Source organism: Carassius carassius, chromosome 48 (genome assembly GCF_963082965.1).
Source record: "Carassius carassius chromosome 48, fCarCar2.1, whole genome shotgun sequence".
In the NCBI taxonomy this organism is placed as follows: domain Eukaryota; kingdom Metazoa; phylum Chordata; class Actinopteri; order Cypriniformes; family Cyprinidae; genus Carassius; species Carassius carassius.
This window is the reverse complement of record NC_081802.1, coordinates 756,331-768,830: the sequence shown is the minus strand read 5'-3', so window position 1 is coordinate 768,830 and position 12,500 is coordinate 756,331. Positions and strand designations below refer to the sequence as shown.

Here is a 12,500-nt window from a genome sequence, read left to right as displayed (position 1 = left end):
TGGATTTGTTTCATCTTTTGTCTTCTCCAGATGTTACCTGACGGACTAGAGTGCTGTGGATGTTTATATCAAACTCTCATTCTGACGGCACCCATTCACATCCATTGCTGAGACACTGATGCAATGCTACATTTCTCCAAATCCGATGAAGAAACAAACTCATCCTGCTCTGGGATGCGATTAAATAGTTTGTTCCTTCAACGCAGTTTCAAACGAATGAATAAATGAACAAACAAACTTCAGAAAGGTCAGGATTTTAAGAAGATGTTTCTCGCTCTGCTTTAGCTCCGAAGTATACCCATGATGCATTGGGGCCGTCGGGGGCTGTATTTATCGTTTTAGCGACTCGTTCTCATGATTAAATTGGTTAAGCGACTGCGATCAATGATTCGGTGGCTGCTAAGAATGATTTTCCCGTTTACTTGTTTACGTACATCGATTAGTTTTGTGTTTTAGCTCCATCTTTGTGACATAATCAGGCTGTAAATCACTGGTTTACAGACCGAAAGCACTTCGTTTATCGGTTTATCGTCTCCTGGATTAAATTTGCGTTGAGTTTTCATTGATCTAGATCGTGGTGTCTCACGCCGTGCCTGCGAGAAATGTCTTATTTCCTTTGATTTAGAGCCGAAATATGACAGATTTGATGAGATTCGCTCGGTTTTACTTCGCGCTGTCTGAAATATTCGGACGTTAAAACTCAGAAATGCCAAGAATCGGTATTTTCCCCCCGAAGTTTTTCGGTCTCGCTCATTAGTGTCGAGTTTTAATCAGAGTTTGAACAATTGCCTTAAACAAAAGTTTGGACATTTGCATGCTGTTCTGCTCATTCTCCTTATTTCTAAACGTTTCTCTCAGGCGATTCACATGAGGTGAAAATAAATAAATACCGATGTAATAAACTCAATAATAAGCTCAATGCTGCCACCCAGAAGACAAGACGAGATGACTTTTGAGAAGATTGTGCAATTGATGCTATTGATTTGATTGTTTGCCAATGATTAATAACTAATGTGTTCATCACATCCAGTATGAGAGATATTAAATGTGTTGTGTTCTTCTTCTCTTGCAGTATGAACCTTTGTGTGTTCACATTTATTGATCGTAAGCTTGTTGCCAAATCCTTCCACTTTAACGAGAGACAAAATCTCGCAGATGGAAACGTCCGATGATATCTTTTGTTTTTTCGCAGTCAGTCAATGTTTCTGACTCATAAACTCGGTTGGTTTGATTGTAACATTGCTCTGATTTTTAAATAAAAGCACCTGTAAAATAAAGATCGCTATATTTATGATAACAGCTGTTTTTTTGTTTCGTTCTTAACGACTTCAGCAAAAGTTACGCATCATTAAAAATGTAAATAGTACATGAATAAGCTATAAACTTTCAAAAATAGTGAATAGAATCTACACAAAAAGGGAAGAGCGGCACGATCTGCGCCTGTGGGTAAGTTGAGCCACACCTTGTTGCTAGGCAACAAGTTGAGTCACACCTTGTTGCTAGGCAACATTACAAAGAATGGGTCATGTGACCACAAATATGCAAATAATACATTTTAAATTATTAAAATAAAATGTTTATTGTACTGATTATGACAAGAATACATCGATGCGAATCACTAACAAAAATTAAAAAAAACGTTGCATACAACAGTAAAACATAAGTTTATTGGCTCAATTTGCTTATTATGTTAAAATAGAAATAAACAGCATTAAATATTGACCGCAGGTCTGAAGTGTCTCTTGGAAAGTTTGAGAGGACGTAACACTGAAGGCACTCGCTCTTACACCACGACTCCTCGCACCCAGCCGGCCTTCATCTTCTCGCTCTTCTTCCTCTCATGATACTCGGACACCTTCCTGTGGAAGAACGCTACAGAAGAACAAGAGCGTGATCACAACCACAGATAGTGAGGAAGAAATCTCATTAATTCATTTCACAGTATATAAAGCGCTTGATTGATAACGCGTTTTCCTGAGCATGCAGAATGCTTCAGTGAAGGGAAACGTTATTATTCTTACTTCACCAAGTTTTGGTTTTTGTCATAGAAATGCATTTTGAAAAATATAATTTTAAATATAATTTTTGTTCTCGCAATTCAGACTTTTTCGCATAATTCAGAGTTTGCGTCTTGTTATTCTTTTTTTCTGTTGGATAAAACGCAAAAAAGGTAATTACGACTTTTTTTTTCCTCACTATTGCAACTTTTCTTCGAATTGTGACTGGAAAAAATTCGCAATCACCATTATTTTGAATCCCATGGCAGAAACAGGCTTCTTTAAGTGTCTGTTTTATTTCATAGATTAAAAAAACAGCTTAGAAATTACGCAAACTGACGATAAAAAAAGCTGTTCTAAAACGCAATTAGTCTCAAGTATTAAAATAAACATCCCAACTAACAAAAAAATGTTCTACGAATGCTTTCTGAGTTTTCAAAGTTAGAAAACAGTTAAAAAATATACAGTTTTATTAATACGTTTTTTTTTTGGTTATTCAAATGTTAAGGCAACATTATTTTCAGTGTGGGTGGTAACGCAAGTTACGTATTCAAATTACTTTTTTCCAAGTAACCCATTACATTTGAGAGCGTTTATCCGAATTATTTTATCAAAAAAGTACCGCAAGTTACTTTTTTCCCAATTTATTCCCAGACAGCAAGCAGTTTCGGCCCAGAACTGGCCCACGTGAAATCCATGCGGGCCAAATGTGGGCCAGATCTGGGCCGAAACTGCTTGCTGTCTGGGTTGATTGACAGCTCTCCCATCCCCATGTTGAGAGAAATCAGATGTTACTGTAGTTCTAAATTAAATATGAATATGCATTAATTCATCTCACTCAGCAAAAAAAACAAACAAACAAACACACACACACACTCAGATTCAGTATTCCTCAAAATGAATAAAAATAATGCATCTCAGAATATGACGCAAACCTGCAATAATTATATTAAACACCACAAATATCCTTTATGTATTTATTCCCATTCTATGAACCAATGTCTTTGCTTCTGACCTTCGATGATCCAGCTCAAAGGTACGTTACGCATTACTTACCATAAAAAGTAACTAAGTAACGTAAATAGTTACTTTTTTTATGGAGTAAAGCAACATTGTAATGCATTACTTTTAAAAGTAACTTTCCCCAACACTGGTTACTTTGGAATGTTCGGAAACAAGTTGAAATATTAAAAAAATGTTGTCAGAACGAGTGTTTCAAAGAGTTTGAGCTTCTTAAACTGATTAAGCATGTGTGTTTGTACCGTTAGGGTGGGCTTGTGTTTCCTCTTCCTGAATGAACAGATCGAACATCTGCGTCTGGATGAAGAGCTTGACGAAGCTCAGGTGTGACTTGTGTTCCACGGCCTTCAGGAAGCTCTTCTTCTGGAACTGGCGTGAGTTCCCGCTCCTCTTGAAGTGCTGTGAGAAGTGACCCATGCTCCTGATGAAGAGGAACAGGAAGGCCTCTGACACCAGCCGGTTGAGCTCCTCCGTCGCTGCCAGAACACACAACAACAGGAAGTTGAGCGGCGCTCTTACGGGAAGTGGTGCTCTTACGGTAAGACTGGACTCACAGGCGTGGTGTGTGCGCGCAGACAGACGGGACAGCAGCTCCTCCTTCAGTTTAGCAGGAAGGAGAACATCCTCGTCTCCAATCTGGAATCACACCATCATGGTTAGGAGTTTAGGATGTTGCTATGCAGTTGCAAGGGTACTAATTGATTACCTGTACTTGTAATTAGAGTATATTACTTTCTAAAATGCTCACAATCACAATACATCGCTAAAAGCAGTAACCTAGCTTCCGTAACTGACTAGTGCACTACTGAGGGTGAATGTGGGTGAAACTCAATGAGATCAGAGAAACTGTGTGTGACTCACTCTCGTGATGAATTTAGTTTCTGCTCCGGGCGACAGATCGACAATCATCAGCTGAGAGACACAATGACAGAGAATCAGCAAGTGAGAAACGAGAGAGAGTGAGTGTGTGTGTGAGAGAGTGAGTGTGTGAGAGAGAGACAGTGAGTGTGTGAGAGAGTGAGTGTGTGAGAGAGAGACAGTGAGTGTGTGAGAGAGAGTGTGTGATAGAGACAGTGAGTGTGTGAGAGAGTGAGTGTGTGATAGAGAGAGTGAGTGTGTGAGAGAGAGAGTGTGTGAGAGAGAGAGTGAGATAGTGTGAGTGTGTGAGAGAGAGAGTGAGTGTGTGAGAGAGAGAGTGAGTGTGTGATAGAGAGAGTGAGTGTGTGAGAGAGAGAGTGTGTGAGAGAGAGAGTGAGATAGTGTGAGTGTGTGAGAGAGAGAGTGAGATAGTGTGAGTGTGTGAGAGAGAGAGTGAGTGTGTGAGAGAGAGAGTGAGTGTGTGTGAGAGTGAGTGTGTGTGAGAGAGAGTGTGAGTGAGTGTGTGAGAGAGAGTGTGTGATAGAGAGAGTGAGTGTGTGAGAGTGAGATATTGTGAGTGTGTGAGAGTGAGATAGTGTGAGTGTGTGAGAGAGAGAGTGAGTGTGTGAGAGAGAGAGTGTGTGATAGAGAGAGTGAGTGTGTGAGAGAGAGTGTGTGAGAGAGAGAGTGAGTGTGTGAGAGAGAGAGTGAGTGTGTGAGAGAGAGAGTGAGTGTGTGAGAGAGAGAGAGTGAGTGTGTGAGAGAGTGAGATAGTGTGAGTGTGTGAGAGAGTGAGTGAGTGTGTGAGAGAGAGTGTGTGATAGAGAGTGAGTGTGTGTGAGATAGTGTGAGTGTGTGAGAGAGTGAGTGTGTGTGTGAGAGAGAGTGTGTGATAGAGAGAGTGAGAGAGTGAGTGTGTGAGAGAGAGAGAGAGTGAGTGTGAGAGAGAGAGTGTGTGAGAGAGTGAGTGTGTGTGAGATAGTGTGAGTGTGTGAGAGTGAGTGTGTGTGTGAGAGAGAGTGTGTGATAGAGAGAGTGAGTGTGTGAGAGAGTGAGTGTGTGTGAGTGAGTGTGTGAGAGAGAGTGAGTGTGTGAGAGAGTGAGTGAGTGTGTGAGAGAGAGTGTGTGATAGAGAGTGAGTGTGTGTGAGATAGTGTGAGTGTGTGAGAGAGTGAGTGAGTGTGTGAGAGAGTGTGTGATAGAGAGAGTGAGTGTGTGAGAGAGTGAGTGTGTGTGAGTGAGTGTGTGAGAGAGAGTGAGTGTGTGAGAGAGTGAGTGTGTGTGAGTGAGTGTGTGAGAGAGAGTGAGTGTGTGAGAGAGTGAGTGTGTGTGAGTGAGTGTGTGAGAGAGAGTGAGTGTGTGAGAGAGTGAGTGTGTGTGAGTGAGTGTGTGAGAGAGAGTGAGTGTGTGAGAGAGTGTGTGATAGAGAGTGTGTGATAGAGTGAGTGAGTGTGAGTGTGTGAGAGAGTGTGTGATAGAGACAGTGAGTGTGTGATAGAGACAGTGAGTGTGTGATAGAGACAGTGAGTGTGTGAGAGAGTGAGTGAGTGTGTGAGAGAGAGTGAGTGTGTGTGAGATAGTGTGAGTGTGTGTGAGATAGTGTGAGTGTGTGAGAGAGTGAGTGAGTGTGTGAGAGAGTGTGTGATAGAGAGAGTGAGTGTGTGAGAGTGAGTGTGTGTGAGTGAGTGTGTGAGAGAGTGTGTGATAGAGAGAGTGTGTGTGTGTGTGTGTGTGAGATAGTGTGAGTGTGTGAGAGAGAGAGTGTGATAGAGAGAGTGAGTGAGTGTGTGATAGAGAGAGTGAGTGTGTGTGAGATAGTGTGAGTGTGTGAGAGAGTGAGTGAGTGTGTGTGATAGAGAGAGTGAGTGTGTGTGAGTGAGTGTGTGAGAGAGTGTGTGATAGAGAGAGTGAGTGTGTGAGAGAGAGTGTGTGTATGAGAGAGAGTGTGTGATAGAGAGAGAGTGAGTGAGTGTGTGTGAGATAGTGTGAGTGTGTGAGTGTGTGTGTGAGAGAATGAGTGTGTGTGAGAGAGTGTGAGTGTGTGAGAGAGTGAGTATGTGAGAGAGAGTGTGTGAGAGAGTGAGTGTGTGAGAGAGTGTGTGATAGAGAGAGTGTGTGAGAGAGAGTGAGTGTGTGAGAGAGTGTGTGTATGAGAGAGAGTGTGTGTGATAGAGAGACTGAGTGTGTGAGAGAGTGAGTGAGTATGTGAGAGAGAGTGTGTGAGAGAGTGAGTGTGTGATAGAGAGAGTGTGTGAGAGTGAGTGTGTGAGAGTGAGTGTGTGTGAGTGAGTGTGTGAGAGAGAGAGAGAGTGAGTGTGTGAGAGAGAGAGAGAGTGAGTGTGTGAGAGAGAGAGAGAGAGAGAGAGTGAGTGTGTGAGAGAGTGAGTGTGTGAGAGAGTGAGTGTGTGAGAGAGTGAGTGTGTGAGAGAGAGAGAGAGAGTGAGTGTGTGAGTGAGTGTGTGAGAGAGAGAGTGAGTGTGTGAGAGAGAGAGAGAGTGAGTGTGTGAGAGAGTGAGTGTGTGAGAGAGAGAGTGTGTGAGAGAGTGAGTGTGTGAGAGAGAGAGAGAGTGAGTGTGAGAGAGAGAGTGAGTGTGTGAGAGAGAGTGAGTGTGTGTGTGTGAGAGAGAGAGTGAGTGTGAGAGAGAGAGAGAGAGTGTGTGAGAGAGAGAGTGAGTGTGTGAGAGAGATAGTGAGTGTGTGAGAGAGAGAGAGAGTGTGAGAGAGAGAGAGAGAGAGTGTGTGAGAGTGAGTGTGTGAGAGAGAGAGTGAGTGTGTGAGAGAGAGAGTGAGTGTGTGATAGAGAGAGTGAGTGTGAGAGAGAGAGAGTGAGTGTGAGAGAGAGAGAGTGAGTGTGAGAGAGAGAGTGAGTGTGTGAGAGAGAGAGTGAGTGTGTGATAGAGTGAGTGTGAGAGAGAGTGTGTGTGAGAGAGAGAGAGTGAGTGTGTGAGAGAGAGAGTGAGTGTGTGAGAGAGAGTGAGTGTGTGAGAGAGAGAGTGAGTGTGTGAGAGAGAGTGAGTGTGAGAGAGAGAGTGAGTGTGTGATAGAGAGAGTGAGTGTGTGATAGAGAGAGTGAGTGTGAGAGAGAGAGAGTGAGTGTGTGAGAGAGAGTGTGAGTGTGTGAGAGAGAGAGAGTGAGTGTGAGAGAGAGAGTGAGTGTGAGAGAGAGAGTGAGTGTGTGAGAGAGAGAGAGTGAGTGTGAGAGAGAGAGTGAGTGTGAGAGAGAGAGTGAGTGTGAGAGAGAGAGTGTGATAGAGTGAGTGTGTGAGAGAGAGTGAGTGTGAGAGAGAGAGTGAGTGTGAGAGAGAGAGAGTGAGTGTGTGAGAGAGAGAGTGAGTGTGTGAGAGAGAGAGTGAGTGTGAGAGAGTGAGTGTGTGAGAGAGAGAGTGAGTGTGTGAGAGAGAGAGTGAGTGTGTGAGAGAGAGAGTGAGTGTGTGAGAGAGAGAGTGAGTGTGAGAGAGAGAGAGTGAGTGTGAGAGAGAGAGAGTGAGTGTGAGAGAGAGAGTGAGTGTGAGAGAGTGAGTGTGTGAGAGAGAGAGTGAGTGTGTGAGAGAGAGAGTGAGTGTGTGAGAGAGAGAGTGAGTGTGTGAGAGAGTGAGTGTGTGAGAGAGAGTGTGTGTGTGTGCGCGCGTGCGTGTATGTGTGTGAGTGTGTGTGTAAGTGTGTGTCAGAGAGTGTGAGTGTGTGTGTCTGTCTCTCTCTCTCTCTCTCTCTCTCTCTGTGTGAGTGTGTGTCAGAGTGTGTGAGTGTGTCAGACTGACGTCGCTGTGGTCCGTCAGCAGGTCCAGCAGGTTCTTCTGGACTCCCAGCAGGTATGGCGTTGGTGCTGCACAAACATCAATCAGAACTGTAGGAACGATTGAAATGAACGTATGCTGCCACACAAATGGATTCAGGAGAGCAGCTACAGCGTGAAGAACCTGCGACAGAGTGCTGAACACACACACACACGCATTTACACATTCATAGGGGTCAAAAGGTGTTTTCCATTATAATATTCTTTATTTTTAATCATTATAATTACTAAATACTATAAAATGTGCAATAAATAAAAATATAATTATATATTTTTTTTTGAAAAACTAGACTAACTAAACAAGAGGTTGTTTTTTTAGAAGAAGTCCGTGCTCCAGAAGTGGCTGAGGAGTTGTCCCAATGCCTGCTTTGCTCTGGGCATAGATGCGTTCTCTCTCATGGCCAGACCTGAAACTTTGTGTTTCCACCTGTCAAGTTAAATTCTGGAAGTGCTGTGCAGGATGAAGGAGAGTGGGAAAGGTTCTGCTACATCTCAGCTTCAAGGCAAGATCTGACCCTCAACCAGAGATCTGGAAGCTGTGGGTATGGCCCCTATAAGACCACCAGCTTCTACTTTTCGTCTTCCTGCTCCAGTGCGGATTTTGACTCAAGGTTACTCTGTTGTTCTTACTAACTTCTTTGAAGCAAGTTGGGGATTTGCAAGCTCTCTATGTCAGCGAGGTGTGTATGCACTTTGCACTTGGTCTGGTCAGACTAACCTTACAACCCAGGTCGGGTTATGTTCCCATGGTTTGGTCCACATCATTTCGCTCTCAGTTGGATACCCAACACTTTTTCCAAATATTTTTTAAATATTATACTATGAATATTAGATTAATTATTATGCTAATAAATGACTCCTCTGACGTGCTGTGAATCTGTGGCTGTGTTGTGATTGGCTGTGCTGCTCACCTGAGCTCCTCCGAGATGAAAACGATCCGTCGCTCCATGACGGTGGCGGCGAACACCATCAGCACCTCCTCGTCGCTCAGGCAGCTGAAGAGCGTGTTAAAGTCCACGTGTTCGAGCCAGGACTCTGCGGGCCGCGTCAGACTGATGGTCTGAGAGCAGAGGCGTTATCTGAAGTGCTGCTGAGACACAAACGTCTGCACAGAAGTCAGACTGAAACGCACCTCGGTTCCGGCGTCCGGGATGAAGCTTCGGATGGTGACGGTGTTTCCGGGCGAGGGCAGCGGTGCCTCCCGCAGGCTCTGCATGAACGGATAGATCATGGCTTTGGAGATCTGCCTGCGCTTCTCCACCTCGTCAAAGATCTGCACAAACACACGGGAGTCATTGTAGATTCCTCGGAGTACTGTGTGTGTGTGTGTGTGTGTGTGAGTGTGTGTGTGTTTCCTCACCTTTGAGAAGAGTCCGAAACACGCCACATGGCTGATGATGCAGTACGCCTCTGGAACACGAGCGCCGCGGCCTTCCGGCTGACAGAGAGAGAGAGAGAGCTCATTAATTATTCAGCAGCATTCTGATCATATGCTAATGAGATACGCATTCACTGATGGCCATTTCATAATTTATAATAATAGAATAACTATTAAAAGTATTAAAACTGTAATCATAAAATGATCATGTTTTTCCATTATAAACACGTTTTATTTTCATTCATTATAAATAAAATAAATACTATATTTAATGTATATATGAAATTCTGTATCTCTAATATTTGTACATTTTTAATGTTTTTAAATATTCAAACTATTTCATATTTAATTATAACCTAGTTTTTAATAAAATAAATATTCTAATGAATATTTACAAAAACAATTAATGATTAAACTGATTAAATGTTTTTGTTATATTTTTATTATTATATTACTAAATACTATAGAATATTAATGTAATACATATTAACAATAACATAACTCAATATCTTTATTTTAAATGTAATATTTTTACATTTACTAATTATTATTAATAATAATCATATTTAATAATTATCATTCTTAAGAATAATGATTTAAAATTTATGATTAACATTTATCATTATACAGTGCTTAATAAAATCATTATAAATATTACCTGTACTTGTAATTATTATAGATACTTGATAAAAGGAAATTTTTAACATGTACATAACAAGTAAAATAATTATACTAAATATGACATTTTACATATCATTTAATGTTTTTACTGTGAATATAGTGTGATATTTAATAATGCTTGAAGTTCACCAGCAGTCTCCTGCAGTATCCGTTCCTCCGGCTGCCATCAACTTCAGTCAGAACGAACGAGAACGTCTCACTGCAGAGGCAACAAACCAGAGAGTTTCAGAAACGCTCTCCAAACCAACACACACGTCCTGTAGATGAAGACTGAGACGCTCAGATCTAACACAATGATGATGCGGTTTCACTTTAAACACGGCAAAACACTGTCGGAGCGCAAGAGATTCACCCAGAGATTCAGTTCAACATTCACGGTCCGAGAAACAGCCAGAGAATCAGTCAGAGATTCACAGTCAGAGAATCACAGTCAGAGATTCAGAGTCAGAGAATCAGTCAGAGATTCACAGTCAGAGAATCACAGCCAGAGAATCACAGTAAGAGATTCATTCAGAGAATCAGTCAAAGAATCAGTCAGAGAATCACAGTCAGAGATTCATTCAGAGAATCAGTCAGAGAATCACAGTCAGAGATTCAGTCAGAGATTCATTCAGAGAATCACAGTCAGAGAATCACAGTAAGAGATTCAGAGTCAGAGAATCAGTCAGAGATTCACAGTCAGAGAATCTCAGTCAGAGATTCAGAGTCAGAGATTCACAGTCAGAGATTCATTCAGAGAATCACAGTCAGAGATTCAGTCAGAGAATCATTCAGAGAATCACAGTCAGAGATTCATTCAGAGAATCACAGTCAGAGAATCACAGTCAGAGAATCAGTCAGAGAATCACAGTCAGAGAATCACAGTCAGAGATTCATTCAGAGAATCACAATCAGAGATTCATTCAGAGATTCATTCAGAGAATCACAGTCAGAGATTCATTCAGAGAATAACAGTCAGAGATTCATTCAGAGAATCACAGTCAGAGAATCACAGTCAGAGAATCACAGTCAGAGAATCATTCAGAGCATCACAGTCAGAGAATCACAGTCAGAGATTCAGAGAATCACAGTCAGAAATTCATTCAGGGAATCAGTCAGAGAATCACAGTCAGAAATTCATTCAGGGAATCAGTCAGAGAATCACAGTCAGAGAATCATTCAGAGAATCACAGTCAGAGAATCATTCAGAGAATCACAGTCAGAGATTCATTCAGAGAATCACACTTAGAGAATCATTAAGATAATCACAGTCAGAGATTCAGAGAATCACAGTCAGAGATTCATTCAGAGAATCACAGTCAGAGATTCACAGTCAGAGAATCACAGTCAGAGATTCAGAGAATCACAGTCAGAGATTCATTCAGAGAATCACAGTCAGAGATTCATTCAGAGAATCACAGTCAGAGAATCATTTAGAGTTTCACAGTGAGTGAATCATTCAGAGATTCACAAAAATCCTAAATTGATTGATGGTAGCCATTGACTTACACAATATATATATTTTTTTTTTACCAGCAGCTGTTTGGTTCCCACCATTCATCAGAATATCTTATTTTGTGTTCAACACAAGAAAGAAACTCAGGGGTGGAACAGCACGAGGGAGTGTATTTCCATTTTAGTGTGAACTGTCACCTTAAGAGAAAACGGGACCGTCGGATGAATGTCACTTTAAGACCGTTTACTGTTTCCATCAGCTTCAGTGTGCACCAGTGTGAAATTATGCATGTGTGTGGTTACAGCAGAGGTGAAAGTGTGTGTGTGTGTGTGTGTGTGTGTGTGTGTGTGTGTGTGTGTGTGTGTGTGTGTGTGCGTGTGTGTGTGTGTGTGTGTGTGTGTACCTCCTGTATTCGGTCAGAGGAGCCCAGTTGATTCCCTCTGGGAAGCAGAAGAGATGAGCGGCCTTCATGCACTTCTCCTCTTCCTCTCGCTGCAGACGGCCCATCACCTCACGCTACACACACACACACACACACACACACACAAACACACAAAATGTACAAATATTTATGATTCAATTGAACTTTTCGGTTTTATTTATATATACACATTTACATTTTTATTACAAACAAATGCATAGGTATAACATATATAAATGAATATTTTCCTTAAATATCAAAAAGCTTAAATATAATTTTAAGATACATAATGTATTGGTATACTTATTAAATATTAATACATTTAATTTATATAAAATATTTAAATAAATATTAAAATAATTAAATATTCATTATTTTTTTATATTTAATAAATGTTAAAAACAAAAAAACTAAATTGGAACTGTTTCAAAAAATATAACCAAGTATAACTTTTTTTTTTTTAAGTATTTTTTAAAATTTTCAATTTATTAAAAATATTTATAAATACTTTATGATGTATAAATTAAATTTAAATTAATTTAAATGTAAATTTATGATGTATTTGAGTATTTATTAAAATATGCTATTTTTTTTATATTTCAAAATTAAAGTAAAGTAAAAGTAAAGTAAATTTTATTTATATAGCACATTTAAACATAGCAGGGCTATCCAAAATGCTGAACAAAGTAAAAACAAATAGAATAAAACACAGAAACAACCAAACAGAACAGACAGAAACAGCATCAGGAGATAATTAAAATGCCAGGAAATAAAAATAAGTTTTCAATTTAGATTTAAAAATAGCAATTGAAGGTGCAAGGCGGATGTCGAGAGGCAATTGGTTCCATATACGTGGGGCGGCAACGGCAAATGCTCTATCTCCCTTAGATTTTAGACGGGAGCGAGGGATAGATAAA

At 40.8% G+C, this 12,500-nt stretch overlaps 1 protein-coding gene across 1 annotated transcript in view; it reads right to left on the bottom strand.

Moving 5' to 3' along the window:
• Nucleotides 1-1,646: 1,646 nt before the first annotated feature.
• Nucleotides 1,647-12,500, bottom strand: part of dennd2db (DENN/MADD domain containing 2Db) — a 17,213-nt gene continuing 6,359 nt past the window's right edge. The window contains exons 4-13 of the mRNA XM_059543094.1: nucleotides 11,566-11,678; nucleotides 9,857-9,926; nucleotides 9,029-9,106; nucleotides 8,801-8,941; nucleotides 8,580-8,728; nucleotides 7,634-7,805; nucleotides 3,879-3,929; nucleotides 3,572-3,653; nucleotides 3,260-3,493; nucleotides 1,647-1,872 (exon numbers count right to left, since the gene is read on the bottom strand). Of these exons, the coding sequence (XP_059399077.1) occupies nucleotides 1,784-1,872; nucleotides 3,260-3,493; nucleotides 3,572-3,653; nucleotides 3,879-3,929; nucleotides 7,634-7,805; nucleotides 8,580-8,728; nucleotides 8,801-8,941; nucleotides 9,029-9,106; nucleotides 9,857-9,926; nucleotides 11,566-11,678 (1,179 nt within the window). The 3' untranslated portion in view covers nucleotides 1,647-1,783. The remainder of the gene's footprint in view (nucleotides 1,873-3,259; nucleotides 3,494-3,571; nucleotides 3,654-3,878; nucleotides 3,930-7,633; nucleotides 7,806-8,579; nucleotides 8,729-8,800; nucleotides 8,942-9,028; nucleotides 9,107-9,856; nucleotides 9,927-11,565; nucleotides 11,679-12,500) is intronic.